General features: G+C 44.8%; 1 protein-coding gene across 5 annotated transcripts in view; it reads left to right on the forward strand.

The window, feature by feature from the left end:
- The window catches only part of SV2B (synaptic vesicle glycoprotein 2B), a 92,872-nt gene extending 79,600 nt beyond the window's left edge, over positions 1 to 13,272 (forward strand). For 4 of the 5 annotated variants that reach the window (XM_037145068.2, XM_037145066.2, XM_053658813.1 and 1 more), the window contains exons 11-13: positions 956 to 1,156; positions 4,831 to 4,990; positions 7,234 to 13,272. In XM_037145068.2, the coding sequence (XP_037000963.2) occupies positions 956 to 1,156; positions 4,831 to 4,990; positions 7,234 to 7,417 (545 nt within the window). In that variant the 3' untranslated portion in view covers positions 7,418 to 13,272. Of the gene's footprint in view, positions 1 to 955; positions 1,157 to 4,830; positions 4,991 to 5,434; positions 5,465 to 7,233 lie in introns of all 5 variants that reach the window. The other variant, XM_053658815.1, reaches the window with a different exon arrangement.
- The last annotated feature ends 3,600 nt before the right edge of the window (positions 13,273 to 16,872 follow it).

Here is a 16,872-nt window from a genome sequence, read left to right on the forward strand (position 1 = left end):
TAACAGGGGTACTCCTCCAATTTTGTAGGCGGAGGTTCAGGGTGGTTTGAGAAGGTCAGTGTCCCAAACCCGGGTTTCCTGGGAGCCTGTTTAATGTTACTTCTGCCAGAACAGCTGGTTTAGAAGGTGTCTGAAGACCTGGAACTGATTCCAAAGCAAATGGTTTCTATTTTTTAAGACTTTTTTTAAAGAGAAGTTTTGGATTTACAGCAGAATTAGAAGGAAGGTAGAGATGCCCATAAACCTCCACCCCCATAGTTTGCCTCCCTTGTGTCAACATTCCCACCAGAGCAGCACGTTTGTTACAGTCAATGAACCTACACTGACATATCGTTGTCACCCAAAGTCCATGGTTTACATCAGGGTTCATTCTCGGTCTTGTACCCTGTGTCCTTGGTGTTACACATCACACACTTGGTGTTGTACAGTGGTTTGGACAAATGTATAGTGCGTCCATCATTATAGATCTTCAAGAGTATTTTTGCCATTCTAAAAAATCCTCTGTGTTCCCCTGTTTATCTCCCCTGCTCTGGCACCCTGCATCCCCACCCTGAAAGCCACTGGCCCAATTATTTCTATTCTGAAGAATGTTCAGGATTCCATGTGGGCTCTGGAGTGTTTGACTTAATCTGGACCTAATTCTTCTGTCTTCAGCTTCTATAAACTGGGTAGCCTGGGAGGACTGGTATGTGGCTTGAGAGATGGTGCATTCAAACAAGCCTGTCAGCGAATGTTTCTTTCTTCCTTGCTGGTCAGAAGCGGAACAGGTCATTACATCGGTAGAGGTTTCCCGCCTCATTCCTCAGCCAATGCTGCGTTGACTCGGAGACTCTCCTATTGCCAGGGGCCGGTGCAGCCTGCACCTGGAAGGGGCATAACTTCATCCTGACTCTGCCTGACTCCCCACAACTCCCCCTCCACGTGCCATGAACTTGAGGTTTCCTTCTCTCCCCAGACCTCTACGAGCATAAGTTCATCAACTGTCGCTTTATCAACTCTACGTTTCTGGAGCAGAAGGAGGGATGTCACATGGACTTCGAGCAGGATAACGACTTCCTGATTTACCTCGTCAGCTTCCTGGGCAGCCTGTCCGTGTTGCCTGGGAACATCATCTCCGCCCTGCTCATGGATAGAATGGGAAGGCTCAGGATGATCGGTGAGTCAACAGGGATGCCACCACTGTTCTCCAGGGGGCTGAGGCGGTGACTTAAAGTGTTCAGTGGAATTTTTCAGTTTCTTAAAGAAATCTGGCACAGGAAACTGCACAGGTGAGATGGAATCTGCTGGTCTAGTGTCAAGGAGGCATGTCGACCAGATCCCAGGACCCCGTGGAGGCAGTCTGAGGCCTCTGTCCTAGTTCAGGCCAGTGCCCCGTCTCCACTTCCTGACCGAACAAGTCTGCGATGGTCACTTATTTTATTAGCACTTTGGTAGGGATAATGAATATATCCACTCTACATGCTTCGTAAGGCTATTTCCAGAAATATATAAAATGCTCTTTCTTAAATGAGCATTGGCTTTGCCTGGTGATTTTTAAATGTTGCATATTATTTAATAGTGATAACACTTCAGGCTTGGGAGTCAGACAGGACTTGCATAGGAATTCTATTGCCTACAGGCTGTTTGACTTTGAACGTGACCTTTCACTTTCCCCAGGCTCAGTTTTCTTATCTATAAGACAGGGATACTCCTAACTAGCTGGTAGGTGTTTGTGAGGTTTGAATGTGATATGTTCAAAGCATCTTGCAGTACTTAGTGCATCTCAGGTTCTCAAACAAGGTAGCTATATTCATGTGTGTCTTGTTTTACTCTGCCAGGATTTGAAATGGTTTATTACAGAAACTCATGCTGCCCACAGTGAACAGGAAACAAAGTATATACACCCAGGGCCAGAGAAAATGTATATTAGAATGTGAGTCAGGGCCAGGGGTAGGGAAGCAGACGACACACTAATAAGTGTGCCGTAAGATCTGACCTAGGAATGTAGTTGCTCAATAAAATTAATCCCAAGATTCCCAGCAACAAAGCTCAAAGGGAAACAGAATAAATCACATAGTCATTTCGTCAGGGAAGAGAAAATCGGTCAGGTCTCCACGGGAAGGCAGTTTTTTTCCCGGTGTTGGGTTCCTGTTGAAAATTATTATTATAAATAGCATCATGAATATTCAGAATGGCGAGCACAAGAAATGCTTGTGATTTTAGCTTTTCACCTTATGGTGGGGATGGCGTCATCTCTCAGGCATGGCGGATTGAGCAGGGTCCTCCGTTAGAGGCAGTGTCCTGGTCAGACCTGAAGCCCATGGGGTGGGGGGCTGGGAAGGCAGTGGCTTGTTGACCCCTGTGATGCCGGTGCCCAAACCCTTGCCTGCCACACCATTGACTCTTAACAGTGCTGCTGAATTTGACCAGAACCCACAAAAATGGCCTCTTTCCTAGATTAGTCTGAAGCACCCAGCTTTCTAGCAGAAGGTGCTACAGGATGGCATCGTGTGTGAGGCCGTGGTGGGGAGTCAGGTGGCGATCTCGGCCGACATTCAGCTTATGAGTCTGCACAACTTCCTTTCCTTGTCTGAGCTGCTGTTTCATGGTGTCACAGATAATGCCTCTGCTTGCTCCCATGAGATAAGGTGTGCGAGAGCAGACCTGTGACACTTTGCCATTCTGTCACTGGCCTTTCTGAGTTCCAGGGTCTAACAGTGAAGTCTGTGGTCAGGTGCTGGCGTAGCTGAGGAAGTTCTTTGGAGAGAGATGTGTACAAGGGGTGGGGCGGGCACACATGTGAACAGGAATGGCCCACTTCCCAGGTGTGGGCACAGAGGGAAGTCTGGGCGCAGGAAGCAGGGAGGGCGGGGCAGAGAATGGACATCCTTTCCTCACCTCTGAAGCCCTTCCTGTCACCATGCATATATCCTTGATTTCTATAATGCCAAACAAAGCCACATTCCCCAAACTGCACATCCAGAACTAATATACAATCATTCCTTAGCTCTCTTTTACTAATGCATGTATTTTGTTTCTGATCCAGATTGTTAAGAACTAAATGGCAAGCCAGTTAAGAGCCCTCTCTGTGTCCCTCTGCCTTTAGTGAGATTCTAAGTGGCACACGGTGGACCAACTGGCGTCCTTGGTGCACAGTGAACAGTGGATGCTCAGTAGCTGTCCCGGTGGGGTGTGGGCAGTCTGTTCTGAAATAGCCTCATCCTCGGTCCTCAGACGAATGCCACTGTTGAATCTGCCGGAGCGTCCTCTGTCCTGCCCACTCTGCCGCACTCTTTCCTGGGCAGCAGCAGTGTCTTGTTAACAACGGAAGAGAAGTTCTGATGAGGCTGTTACTCCTCATTTATTCATTCAGTAAACATTTATTTATGTGGCACTTACCCTCTGCCGGGCCGTGCGGTCAGCAATAGAAACGCAGTAGTCATCGAGACAGACAGCATCCCTGCACTCAGGAACCGAGTGATCTCCTGGGAGAGACAGGCATGAACTAGAAATTCCCTTTAACCAACACCTGTGAAGTGCTTGTTATAGGCCAGCCTGTGTTCCAAGCATTTTGTAAATATTAACACATCTCACCTTTGCAATAGCCCTGTGAGGTTGGTACTATTTTTTATCCGCATTTTACAAATGGGGAAAGTGACTCAGCACAGAGAGGTTAAATGACTGCCCCGAGGTCACACAGGTAAGGCTGGGATTTGAACTCAGACTTCTCCATCACAAGAGGAATAAAGGTTATGAGAGCAGAAGTACAGTGGGCCACAGAGACCTGTAAGAGGAAGACTTTACGTAGTTGAAGGGTCAGTTCCCTGACTAGCATTTGATTTCTTTGGTGACAATATTTGTCCTCAACAAACATTTGTCAGCATTTCTTGTAAGCCAGGCCCCCCAGCTGTTTTTGGGGATGCTGCATTCACGCACCCCCCAAAGCAGCTGGCCATTTGAGGGACGCATGAATGCAGGCGATACATGGGTTAGCCAATGCCTATCTCCTCTCATTCTGGTTTTCTCCCAGCTGCGTGGAAAGGCTGCCAGACTACCTGGTCACAGCCCTGCCCCTTCTAAGAAACAGCACAATTGAGATGGACAGTTACCATCTCCCAGCTGGCCAGCAGGGCTTAGCACTAGTTTTGGGCACTGGAGGTGTGAGGGCGAGTTTCCCAGCAGAGGTGCCCCCAGGAGGCACTGTTAGCGGAGCCAGGCCGGCCCTCTGGCTTCTTGGGGACCGAACGTCCTCCCTCCTGCAGGCTCCTGATGCCTGGGGGAGACTCTTGCCCGAAATCCCAGCTGGTTGTTTGGGACCTGCTTTTTTTTTTTTACCTCCTTGGGGCACAGAGTGGGACTGAGAATGGCAGATGTTTGGGATGGGATGGGCGTAAATGGAGAATAAACAGGTTTGCCTTCTGTGGCCCATTTACAGTTATGTTGTCACTAGATTGTGAGTTCCACAAGAAGACTTTGTTGTTGTTGTTTTAGTATAATTACATGTCTCAAGCATATAGAAGAATGTCTGGCATATAATAGACTGTTAACTAGCCCGCAGCCCTGCCTTGTCCCTAGTTATTCTGGGCTGGGAACGCAGAGTGACAATTTTGAAGTTCTTCCTGTAGGGTAACTCTGGTGATGTGACCCGTGCAGAGGGCTCTAATTCCATGGCCGGGGTACCTCGTGAGGGTGCAAGCTGTGCTCTCTCTGGAGAGATGGACCTTTGTGCTTATGGCAACCTGTTACTTCAGGTGTCCCTGTGAGGATGGAAGATGGGGCAAGACCTGTGGCTAACAGCCTTGCCTGCAGCACGGCTTCATGTTCCTTTCCGACCTTGACCTCCCTCCACAGGTGGCTCCATGCTGATCTCGGCAGTCTGCTGCTTCTTCCTGTTTTTTGGCAACAGCGAGTCCGCGATGATCGGCTGGCAGTGCCTCTTCTGCGGGACCAGCATCGCTGCCTGGAATGCTCTGGACGTGATCACGGTGGAGCTGTATCCTACCAACCAGAGGTCAGTTCTTCCCTGGGCTCCTCGCTGGGACTCGTTTGGACTTGAGCTAGAAATCTACCTGCTCTAAGATCTGCACCATGGTGACCTTGACCTTCCTGGAGATCCGTGGACTAAGAGTCTCTTAGGATTTTGAGTTTCTTTTGTGTGGGAGCCGGCACAGACCTGCCAGCGGGCAGTCTAAGGTTTAATAGGATGTGGTGAATGGCAAGATGGGCAGGATGAGTGTAAAGCATGTCCAGCAGAGAAAATGAAAGGGCAGTACCGTATGTACCACGTAATCAAAAAGAGGTGAGAACAAGCCTTCCCATGGGGGATGAAGTGAGAAGGTGAAGAGCTAGGGAAACACAGGGTTGGGGAGAGGTGGACGGAGACAAAGTGGATGTGGCTCGGTGGTCTGGGGCATGTGCAGAGTGTGACTGCCCAGGGTTTAATTGTATTTTGCAGAAGCCATGTGAGAAGAGACCTTGTTTAAAGGTATCAGGACAGAGCCTTTACTTAGCAGTCATTTCTCTTCACAGACGAAGAAGTAGGAATTTTAACAACAGCACATAAAGGGGACCTGTGGTCAACAAGGACTGTGAAGTGGTATGGAAGGCAGGCAAATGAAAGTCTGCAAAAAAAAAAAAAAGCCCTAAATTGGTAGCAGAGTTACTGGGGTATAGGTTGCTATGGAAAAGCACAGCCTACCACCCCCTGAACCAAAGAACTCTTAAGTTTTACAAAAATTAAAATAAGAGGAAGAGAAGTGATCATTATTAGCATGGGGTGGGATTTTACATGTAAGAATACCAAGAGAATTAACTAAAGAAAATACTAGAAATAATAAAGTAACTTAGTAAGATGGTCAGTAATAGAACAAGCTGAATAATATATAGACTTTAAAGTATATTTTAAAAATAAAATTGAAGTCTATTTAATAATAGCAGAAATCATCAAATATCTAGGAATCAAACTGATGAGCAAGGTAAAACATTTATTGAAGAAAACTATAAACCTTTACTGAGAGATATAAAAGAAGACTTGAATATATGTCAGGATATACCTTATAGAATTCCAAGATTTAATCTTAGGAATTAAGATTAGCTTCTTTAGATTTTCTCTAACTTAAAAATCCCCATTCAAAATTTTGTGAATCCTCTTCTCAACCCCAAAGAACTTGAAAAATTTTATCTGGCGCTTATTTGGAAAAGAGAAAATTGTAAAAACATCCAAAGATATTCTGAAAACAAAAGACTAGAAAGGCAGCTAGTGATTGTAAAGGTCTAGTGTGGTACAGTTACCTAAAAGAAAATGTAAAAAAGAACTTAACGTATAAATACTTAGCCACATTCTTAATAAACCTGTGGTCTGAAAAAGAAACATTTTATTTCTGTTGGGGAGGGAGAGTGCAGGAATATTGTGTCTGTGTACAGATGGAGTCAATAATAGTTACCCCTGGGAAGTAGGACTGAGGGACAATAATTAGGGTTAGGTTCTGCCATGGGTGACAGAAGCCCCCCCAAAACGGTAGCCTTAGGGAGGTGGATATTTTATTCTCCTCTCCTGTAAACGTCCAGAGCAGTCACTGAAGGCTCTTTCTGTCTTATTCTCCTTTTCATGATCTCGGCCATGGTCCAAGGTGACGCCAGGTACCTACCAGGACTTGGGATGTAATGAAAAAGGAGGGAAGAGAAGAGGGCAAAAAGCCCACTCATGACATCTCTAAGAAAGTTTCTTGGGAGTCCCCACTTACATGCCATTGGCCAAAACTTAATCACATGACCATATGCAGCAGCAAAAGAGTCTGGGAAATGTAATCCTACATTTGGAAAAATGCTATTTAGGGACAGTAAGTATCTAATTTACAAGAGGGTCAAGATTAGGGAGAACATTTACACTTTCTGCATCATCCTTCATCCTTTCAGCAGTTTACAATACTCCAGCTCCAATAATACCTGTGAAAATGTAAAAAAAAAAAATGTATTTGGAAAGAAAAAGAAACAAGATTGAAGGGAATACTTCAGAATGTTAATAGTAGTGATTGCTTTTCAGTGGTGAGGTTATATATCTTTGCATCTTCATGTTAGTCTTTATTTTCTAATTTGACTGAAATGAGAATGTATTACTTTCAGATTTAAGGGAAAAAAATCCCTCCCACACCTTCAGAATACCTTCCTCCACAACAATGAAAAGAAAGAACCCAGTCCTACTCATCTAATAAAGCCTCGTTGGTGTCTTTCAGAACATACTTTCTTCTTTTACAGGGCAACCGCCTTTGGCATCCTCAATGGGTTGTGCAAATTTGGAGCCATTCTGGGAAACACCATCTTTGCTTCTTTCTTTGGGATAACCAAAGTGGTCCCCATCCTTCTGGCTGCCACCTCTCTCGTCGGGGGTGGCCTGATTGCTCTTCGTCTGCCAGAGACTCGAGAGCAGGTCCTGATGTGAGCCACCTGTGGGGAGAGGAAGTCTTGGAAGAGCCTTTTCCAGGAACCTTTCATGCATCCACACTTCTATCACCGTCCAGAGGACTTTGGATAGCACCGGAGGAGAGACTGATTTTGTGACCCGTAGTTTTAGGACCCATGTCAGCTTCAAGATGTTTGTAACTCAGGTGACTGATTTGGGGGGGTCACGAGCCACCCTGATAATCAGAGAGCTCCGTGCTTGGTTTCAGGTCTCCCCAGCCCAAGGCAGGGGAGGCGAACTAACCCCCTCCAGTGGGTGCACATGCTGAGCAAGGAGCGTGCATTGCTCTGGGCGAGATGCAAGGACTTACTTGCATTTCAAAGTGAATTCGAGCTGGAGGACACTCAAGCTCTTTCAAAAAGGTCCTCGGAGCCCAATGGCCTACCAAATTGACTTGATGAGAAATTAGAGTCATCCTATGAATGTTGGGCTTGAAGTATAAAACACATATATTTTTGCATTAAAAAAAATCACCTATCACATTTTCCATTCGAAAATCAGCCCAATAGTGGCGAAGATACTCTGATATAGAAAACCAAATATCTGTGCGTTATCTATAGCAACCTCCTACCCTCCCACCAAGTGTCCTGAGGTTTTCAGGATGATTAGATGATAAAATTTAAGAATGATAATTATTCCTATTTTGATCTATTCAATGAAACCTAATAGGGTAGTTATTCTGTAAACTAACTTTGTACATAACTGTATTTGGGTTTAATTTGCAGAAATAGGGTCTGCAAATCTTTGCCAGCATTATAGCCATATTTCGGGAGGACTTGGTGTTTGAGGTCCCGGGAAACTGGGTCTGATTGAATGATATGCAAGCACAATTTCCTATAGCCATTTAACTTGCTGTGGGGAGGAGGCACTCAGCAAGCCCCTATTGTGCAGTCCATTTAATCCAGGCACTTCTCTTCGTGTAGGTGGAGAGCTTTCCCCTCTCACACAGATCACTTGAGAAACCCCAGCTCCACTGTCTGCAGTACAGGCATTTGACTTTGCTGCTCGCCCCCAAACAACCCGAGAAGTGTCCAGTAGCCTCTGGCACTGTCTTTGTAGGTGAGAATCAAACAGGGTGGACAACATGTACGATGGAGGGAGGGGTGGGGAAGCGTAGCCGCAGTTCTTCAAAGTGGACATTTTTCCTGTTCCTTTTGGCAGCAAAACATGATCCAGATTCGTTATAATGGTCAGGTCCCATGAGAAATCAATGCTATGTGTCTCGGCTTGGGATTTTGGAATCCGATGTCATTGACAAGGGAGTAGGGAGTCTCCAGGATGCCACATATGTTTTCCTTGAGTGCTCTAAGAAGACTCTTTCCTGAGGTCCAGTTTGGAACATGAGTTGGGGGTGGGCGGAGGAACCTCGGACAAACTCCTTTGGCAAGGGTCAGCCACAGGCCGAAGTCTTCACTACGTAGAAAAGGATCAATGTTTTATCCGTCAGAACTGTTCTGCATGGAAGGGACAGAGAGCAGTGAACGTGTGACACTGGCAGTGAACTTGCCTCGACCAGGTGACTGTCAGCCCGCGAGAACACAGGCTTTGAGCTGGTAAGCGGCACTATCAATGTGGAAAGGTGCCCCACTGCTCATACCAGAAGTCTCCGAAATCAAAAACAGAATAATGATGGCTCTGCTGAGTGTTTTCTCTGTTTTAGAGAAACGCTTAGGTCCCATTATAGCCTCAGGCCATCTTTCTGTTGTTCCCTTGAGTAACAGGCCGAGGGGAGAAAAGAGTAAATTCTGCGATACCTTTCTACCCTCAAGTTGAGATCAATTTTAATGGTTAACATGTTTACTCTGCTTCTCTGGTCTCTCACCTCTTTATTCACCCCTTTTTTCCCCTGTACATCGAAGACACATCTACTCAGATTTGACATCTTGATACTCCCCAATATATAAATAGACCATCGTGTATTAATGTTTTTCTCAGTGCTTTATAGAAACGACCTAACAGAAACGCTATGTCAATGATGAGAGACCCACTGTAATATGGCTGTAATATACCTGCCACAGTCTTAAGATGTGAAATAGAGTGGTTGGTTCACACAAGAGAGCTGTGTGAACCTGGGATGACTACGCCCCTTACAGTATCGGTTTGAAGAACAGCTATTGCATAAGAAATTGGAAAGGCAGTTAGAGTCTGCATATCTAGTGAAGGTGGATCTTGTAAATCTAAAACATAATTATTTTTTTTAGTGTTGGAGTGGCTACAATAATTTGGGGGCGGGGTAATGTCCTTTCGATTTCCAAGTGCTAAGTTGCGTGTTATTTTCCTGGCTCGTCGCGCCACCCACCCACACAACCAAGGGCAATTCTTCCCTCACCTGCGGTCTGTAAGGCTCTCCCCACAGAAGACTGTCTGGCACAGGAACGTGCCCACTTCTCAAATGCTGCCACTCCTGTTGAGATAAATGCTTCTTTCAATAGAGCCTCAGTGGCAGGACATTGAGGGGTATAATGGACAGCATTCCTGGCCATCCACTTCTTTTTCATTTTGCATCCTAACCAGAGAAACTCCTAATGGCATCTGTGGAAAAGTAAAGGAATGAGGTTCTCCCTCATTGAGTGAATCTGTTCACAGTTCACGATGTATCTTATGACGTCCAGTTTGGGAGTAGTTACTTTTAACAGTCTTAACTGTATTGTTTCCTTTTCTGATGCCGATTTTGGATCTTTCATTTTATTGACACTAATTGGTGAAAGGGGTGTGTCAATTTGTGAAGTCTTTCACACATGAGCCCCAAGGTCATGTTACAAGTCACCCTGTTCCTAGGGTCTCCTGGTACCTTGTGTTAGTTCATTAAAAAATAATAAAAGTAATTGTAAACAAACCTTGAAGAACTGAGGCTAGAGATTATTTTCAGATGCTAAGGTCTCTTCTGGTTTCCTACATTGATCTAATCAGCTAGGAGGAACATCAAGAATCATTTCCTTTAATTTTATTTTGTGTAGGGGGACCCGGAAAAGTTGAATGATGTGTCTAAGGTGAGGCATAGCACTAGGAGTGGGTTACAAGGCTTGTGCCCTCTCTGTAATTCTGAGCTAATTTGTCAGTCACTGATACCCTACTGCAGGGCCGTCCACAGAGTCTTTGGGGAATGGGACAATGTGACCAACCCTCACCTTCCATTTCCTGAGGCCAGTCATTGAAACCTCACTTGATTGGTTGACCTAAAATGAATGGAAGGGCCAGAAAAATCAGTATCCATTCATTCGACAGGTCCACTTAGACCTCATTCAACACGTGTTTTCAGAATGACCACCATGCGTCGTGTTAGATTAGGTCCCTGCCTCTAAGTGGTTCTCTTTCCAAGTGGACTGAAGCTTCGTGCTTCTGTGGGTAGCAGCGTTGTGTTTACTCATAGCCCTAAGAATAATTTGGGAATAAATCACGCAGAGCCTTTGCCTCCAAGACACACTGAACGGCCATTGTATTTCATTTGCAGAGGCATGGTGAGGAAATTTAGATGCATGACTTTTGCACCAGCAGTGAGGTTTCCAGAAAGGTGAATGATGAAATGAAACCAAGGCCAGAGCTTTTCACAGAGGTTACATGGAGAAATACAAGTGGTTATAGTCAGTGCTAACTATAGAATAGGCAAGGGACCTACTTGGCAGGCCCATAGCACATTCCCTACCCTCAGAATGTTCAAGGTGTGAACTGGGAAATGAGAATCTCACCTGAAAACAAGCTTAACTTTCCATTTAACTCTGGTCCTGATGGCTTAAAATATCATATTTTAGAGACCAGAAATATCTATTCCTTTGGAAAGCAAAGGTCTTTTAGGAGGTATCTTCTGCCAAAGTTCATGTGGTGGGCTTATTCACAATGACCATGGCTCAGAAGAGCAAGCCACTCAAAACCAACTGTCACGCCCCCCACTTCCCACGTACATAGATCATCTTGGGAATTCAGATTTCTCTAAGTCAGCATGTATGATTTCAGTTGGGCAGGAACAAAGGCCAGTGAAAATGGCATTATGGGAAAATTAGACTTCGGACTGTATCGCAAAGGATTGCTTAAAAATGCTCAGAAAAACAACTGGTAAGCAGTTGATGGACAATTATAAATGACTCTTACTCATGAAAGTGCTTCTCCCAAATAACTGCAAAACAAATCCTTTCAATCTCAAATATATTCAAAAGTGATGAAACTCTACCTCTTCAAAATGTGTGTTATGATTTAGCTTTTTTTTTCCAGTTTGGGGTTCAGTCTGGGTGAGTCAAGAAATCCCCAACTTTAATGAATGTTTGGAGTAGATTGCAAATAGCTCATTTGCAGGTATTTATCCTAATGATTTTTAATAAGGGTAATTTTCAGAAACCTGCACTCTGTGTAGTTTACAGTGGAATGACCGAACTGTAAGCTGCAGATCTACAATCAGAACACATGGCTGAGACATGTGACGGAACTAAATTGCGACAAGGGAGGCAGGAAAAGAGTATTTTGTGGGTCATCCTGAACAGACATGGGCATCCAGTAAGTTTAATAAAAATCACAGTTTGGGGAAGTAAGACGGGGAAAGTATGTCGCATTGTGATATATAATAATAAAAAATATATACTCCACAGCATATAGATCGATATGAAAACTATTTTATTGTTTAAAATACATGTCATGGATAAGTCAGTTCTGACCTGAGCTCTTTTTCACCTAGGGCATAAGTCTAAAAAGTATTTTAAAATTTGAAAGTGTAAAATATTTGTAAGTATTTAAACACAGATTTGTCAATTCTGCTGCATTTCCAATGGGTCGAATATTAAAACAACTGACCTGTGCACTTCAGGTTTCAGGAATAGAGGAGGATTGAAGGTCACTTTTCTGCTTGAGCTTAGGTCCCCCATTTTTGGTCCATCTGAATCCTGGAGGTTCCCAAGCCAAACAGACTAAGAGAGTGTCTGTATCACTTGTTACTAGTCTTCTGTTCTGGATGTGATGGGGGAAGCAGATAAAGCAGGCTGAGGCATTAGGGAGAGCTCTTCTTAAAGTTTGCTGGTCCATTTTTTTCAGTACTGATTTATACTTACAAATATTTAGAATTTTTTCCTATTCCAAAGCCGGAGGCTAAACTTGGAAAGTGCAGACTAAGCTTTTGGGTCCCAGTGAGCAGTCACTTGGGATTAGAGGTTTTATTCCTTCTGGTGGGTGAGGAGCCTAGAGATGTGCCTATTTTTGGCGGGAGGTGGAAAGAATCCAGATGTGGGTGACTACTCATAGTCTTCCCTAAATGTTTGACTAGTGGTTGAATTTTTTCTTAGCATCACCACTACAAAAATGGCCATCTCAGTCCTTTGACTACAGGGGACACTTGCAGCTTTTCAGATGTGCCAGGCTGAGTAGCAGTGATGATGTAGCATCATTCTGAAACAAAGGTAATGAAGACCACGCCACCAGCTTCCCATTGTGGTCCTGGGAAGTGCTCTATGATTTGCAAAGAATACTTCGTAGGGATGGCAGGCATTTGTAATGCTATGGCTGTTGGTGAAGTGGCTGACACACAGCCAGGGGAGGAAAGAGAGGCAGAGAAGGGAGTGTGTAGGTGATTCACAAACGGACCCATTCCTGGGTTTGAAGTGCCTTGACAACTGCTTGGATTGATCTTGACCATGTGCCCATCTGGAGCTGTTCCGATGAGTCTGTGAATAATACCATGCCCAGTGAATATAGCTACTGCATGATTAAGCTGATGCTGTGAGTGTGAAGTGACCAAAGTAATGTTTGTTTTCTTGTCATATTTTTCATGCTCTAGTTTCCCGGTCCCTTTAAGTGTTTTTCCATTTGACTGCCCCTGGAGAGTGGGATTGGCCACGCCTCTTTGTACTTGAGTGTATGAAAGTAGCAGAAACATTTGATCTGGTGATCGGTAAATAAAAATTTTAACCTTTAATACTTTGTGACCCAAATACTAGCAAACACTTGTTGGGAACTTTCACTGTGTGACAAGGGCCGAGATAAAGACTTTTAAAGACTGTCTTCTTTAATTCTTAGAAAAGCTCAATGATATGTTACTTTCTTCCCTCTAGCGATGGGGAACCTAAAATGTAGAAAGGTAAAGTAACTTGCCAGAGACCATGAAAGCTGTTAAGAGGTGCAGCTGGGCCTTCATCACCAGGCGTACAGTGCAGTGTGCTCACCCCACCAACCTTCCTCCTAGAGAAGGCTGGGTATAGACTAGTCATTGGCTGCTAATGTTTCCAGGCCACAAGGACAATATTAACTAAATTAAATGCCATCTAGAGTGTGGGTGGTTCCACAGGACCGTGATCTTACAAACCTTTCTTTTTTCCTGTGCATTGTGACTCACCCAGCATCTGGGACGTAAGTCTTGATAAATGATGAATAGAAAGATGAATAAACACTGTAGTTGAATGGCGAGGGGCCATTCTTTAGAATGAGTCAAAATGTCACGTCCTAAAGATTTAATCACTGGGTTGATCCAAATGCTGACCTCACGCTGCAGCCACGGCCCTGGGTCAGGGTTTCGGTGACCTATGCTTTGTTGAGCATTAAGGCTCTGGTAATTGGGTAGTGGAGGGCCCAGGGCTCAGAGGAGGGTCTTGGTTCTTGACTGGTGGTGGAGGTACTCAGGGGACTTCCAGCAGTGGTTTTTCGCCAGTTGGTATGGAAGCATTTCAGTGTCATAACAGGGATGGGCGTGCCAGTGTTAATTCGCTGAACGGAAACCTCAGCAGAACAAGTTCTCAACCCCAATGCAGCATCCTCCTCTGGTAGTGGTTTCCAAGGACGTACCAGGGCCACTGAGGCATCGATAATCGAAAAACTTGGTGAGGTTGAGTTTACAATCTACCAGGTATAGGGTTTGCTTTACATTTATAACACTAGAGGGCAGCAGCTACCTTAGAAAAACAGGTCTGCACTCCAGGGGGGTTAGTCTCTGCCCCAGTTTCTGCCAAGTGATACGAGACAGCTTTTGCAAAATACTGCATATCTTCCCTCTATTCTTTAGGAGGCATCTGAATGTGGAGAAGATTCCAGTAGACATTTGCTGGAGGGCCCAAGCTGTTCTTTAACCATCATTATATCCTTGGGTCCGAAATAGACTTTCCTAGTTTTCGGGGACAACTGTCTAGATTCCATTTCAGCATACATTTATTAAATGCCCAGGTGGACACACCTGGCACCATCTTGGCAGATAGCTGGCATTTAACCCCTGATTATTTAACCAGTCCCTCACCACTTACCGTTGCTGGGTAATTGTATGCAGGCAAAACCCTCTGGGTGTGCCTGGGATTTGTGAAGATTAAGTGTTATAACCAAAGTGAGTGGTGCTTTGCATATTCACAATGTGTCTATGCAAAAACTGAACTCTTCCATGTTTGGAAGATGGTTCATGACCTTAACTGTATTTAAATCCACTGTTCTGGCCGAGCTCATGGGAGCAAGTCTTTCCAGCAAACTGACCCATGGAACGGTGGTCAGATATGCTGGGAGGAGCTTCATTTGGGAACCCAGAGGTTCCTGGCTCCACGCCTAACATGTGTGATCTAGGAAAAGGCTGTGAGGTCTCGGGCTGGTTGCTTAACCCCCGTTTTCCTCATCTTTAACACGGAAGAGGTGGGCACAAGGCTGTAAGGTCCCTTTAGGTTTTGACTTTCCACAGTGAGAACAATGGGCCAGGAGGGAGTGAGGCATGCAAAGCAAAACACAGAAATAGGACTTTCTGTGTGTGAGTCTTGGTAAAATGAAAGAAAGAAAGTGCATGCGATGTTACATATGTTTCCTTCTGAGATGCCTGAGAGGGTATACTTTGCTTGTTCTTGACCAGTGGCTTCTGCTGAAAGAAAATAAGTGGTGGGCGATCTGTACATGTAATAACAAGAGCAATCAGGACTCAGGGCTAAGTTAAAGAAAACAAAGGAAATGCTCATAGTGAAGATGAATTTTAGTTTTATATTTGGATCTGAACTGAGATACCCACAAAGTACTGACAAGAAACTATATTTAGCCGCACCAGTGGAGACTATGAAGAAAGATAATCAGAGAGACCAGGGCCTGTTCAGGGGGTGGCGGAAAAGAGAGAGAGAGAAGAAGAAGAAGACAGAGGAGAAAGGAGGGAGAGGGGAAGGGAGAAGGAGAGGAGAGAGGGTTGTTTTGTAGCCATATACTCCCAAGGTTCAATCCTTTATTAAATGGGTAAGCTAAGGCAAGTGAGGGGCCTCTCTGTGCCTTCTTTTGCCATCTGATGTCTGTAAATGTTTGTTGCTTCTCCAGCCCCTTGCCTTTCCCTGAAACTGCAGCTCTAAGGGGGGAAAAGTGTTTCATGTTTCATCTATTCAGTACAGATAATTCTGCTGGAAGCCAAATGGGTAAAAGGGACCAGCAGGTATAGTAGAGAAATCACACACACTAAGTCTGGCCGGAAGGAACCATGCCATTCCAGAATGTCCCGCAGCTACGGATGAACATGCAGAGAAAGGAGACCAGAAAAGACAGTTGGGTGAAGGGTCTGGAAATGTATCTGTGTCAGTCCTGTGTGTTTCATGAAGTGGAGCTTCTGGCATTGGTTTGCACGGCAGAATTCTGGGGAAGCATGGAGACCAGACAGATGTGTGCACCACGCCTGGAGGAAGGAAGGGGAGGGAAGACGACGTTGCTCAGAGATGGGTCACTGGCCACCTCCCTGCACTTGTAAGGAATCCCTGCAGGAGTGGAGGCTGTTGGACCGCGAATAGAGCAGCAGCCCTCACAGTGGCAATAGTGAGGAAAGGCTTTGTGGGGGGCACTGAACACCCAAGGGGGGCACCACTGAAGCAGGCAGAAGAACATGAGGAAAGCACATAAGCAAACATGTGGCATTCCTTGTGAACTTTCCGAAATAACCAGGTGAAACTCCTAATAGGGTCAGAAATCCTATGTCAACAGCCTGGAGAAAACCTTAAGAAACATGGAAGATGACTGTACATGTGATCCAGTTTATACAAACCTTAGAAATGTATAGAAAATGTACAAATGTAGCCCATGCACCATAGAAAGACTGACTGAGGGAAATTTTGGCTTCTTACGTGCAAAAGATATATAGGATGACTGGATGAAGTTTTGCAGAAATCACGTCTCTTTCCAAACACTGGTGTTAAGGTTTTATTGAGCCTGAAGGCAAATTTGTGATGCCAATAGAACTCCTTAGAATCACATTTTCACAATTTGATCATTATGTGCTTACTTTTTTCTGGCCTGCCTCAAATTCAAGAGTTTCAACTTCACAGTCTATTATTATTTGGCAAGCAAAATTATAGACTATTCACAATTTATGTAATCTTGCTTAAAAATCAATATTGCATTTGTGTCAAGCTCTCAGATGTGATTTACACTGTGTACAGGATTTTCCCCAGGGAAGCTAGCCTAAAGGAAAGACGAGAGAAGAGGAGAGGGAGAATGAATTAGATGATGGACATGGCAGAGCACAGAAG

This window comes from Artibeus jamaicensis, unplaced genomic scaffold (genome assembly GCF_021234435.1).
Source record: "Artibeus jamaicensis isolate MK-2021 breed Jamaican fruit bat unplaced genomic scaffold, CSHL_Jam_final scaffold_612, whole genome shotgun sequence".
In the NCBI taxonomy this organism is placed as follows: Eukaryota; Metazoa; Chordata; class Mammalia; order Chiroptera; family Phyllostomidae; genus Artibeus; species Artibeus jamaicensis.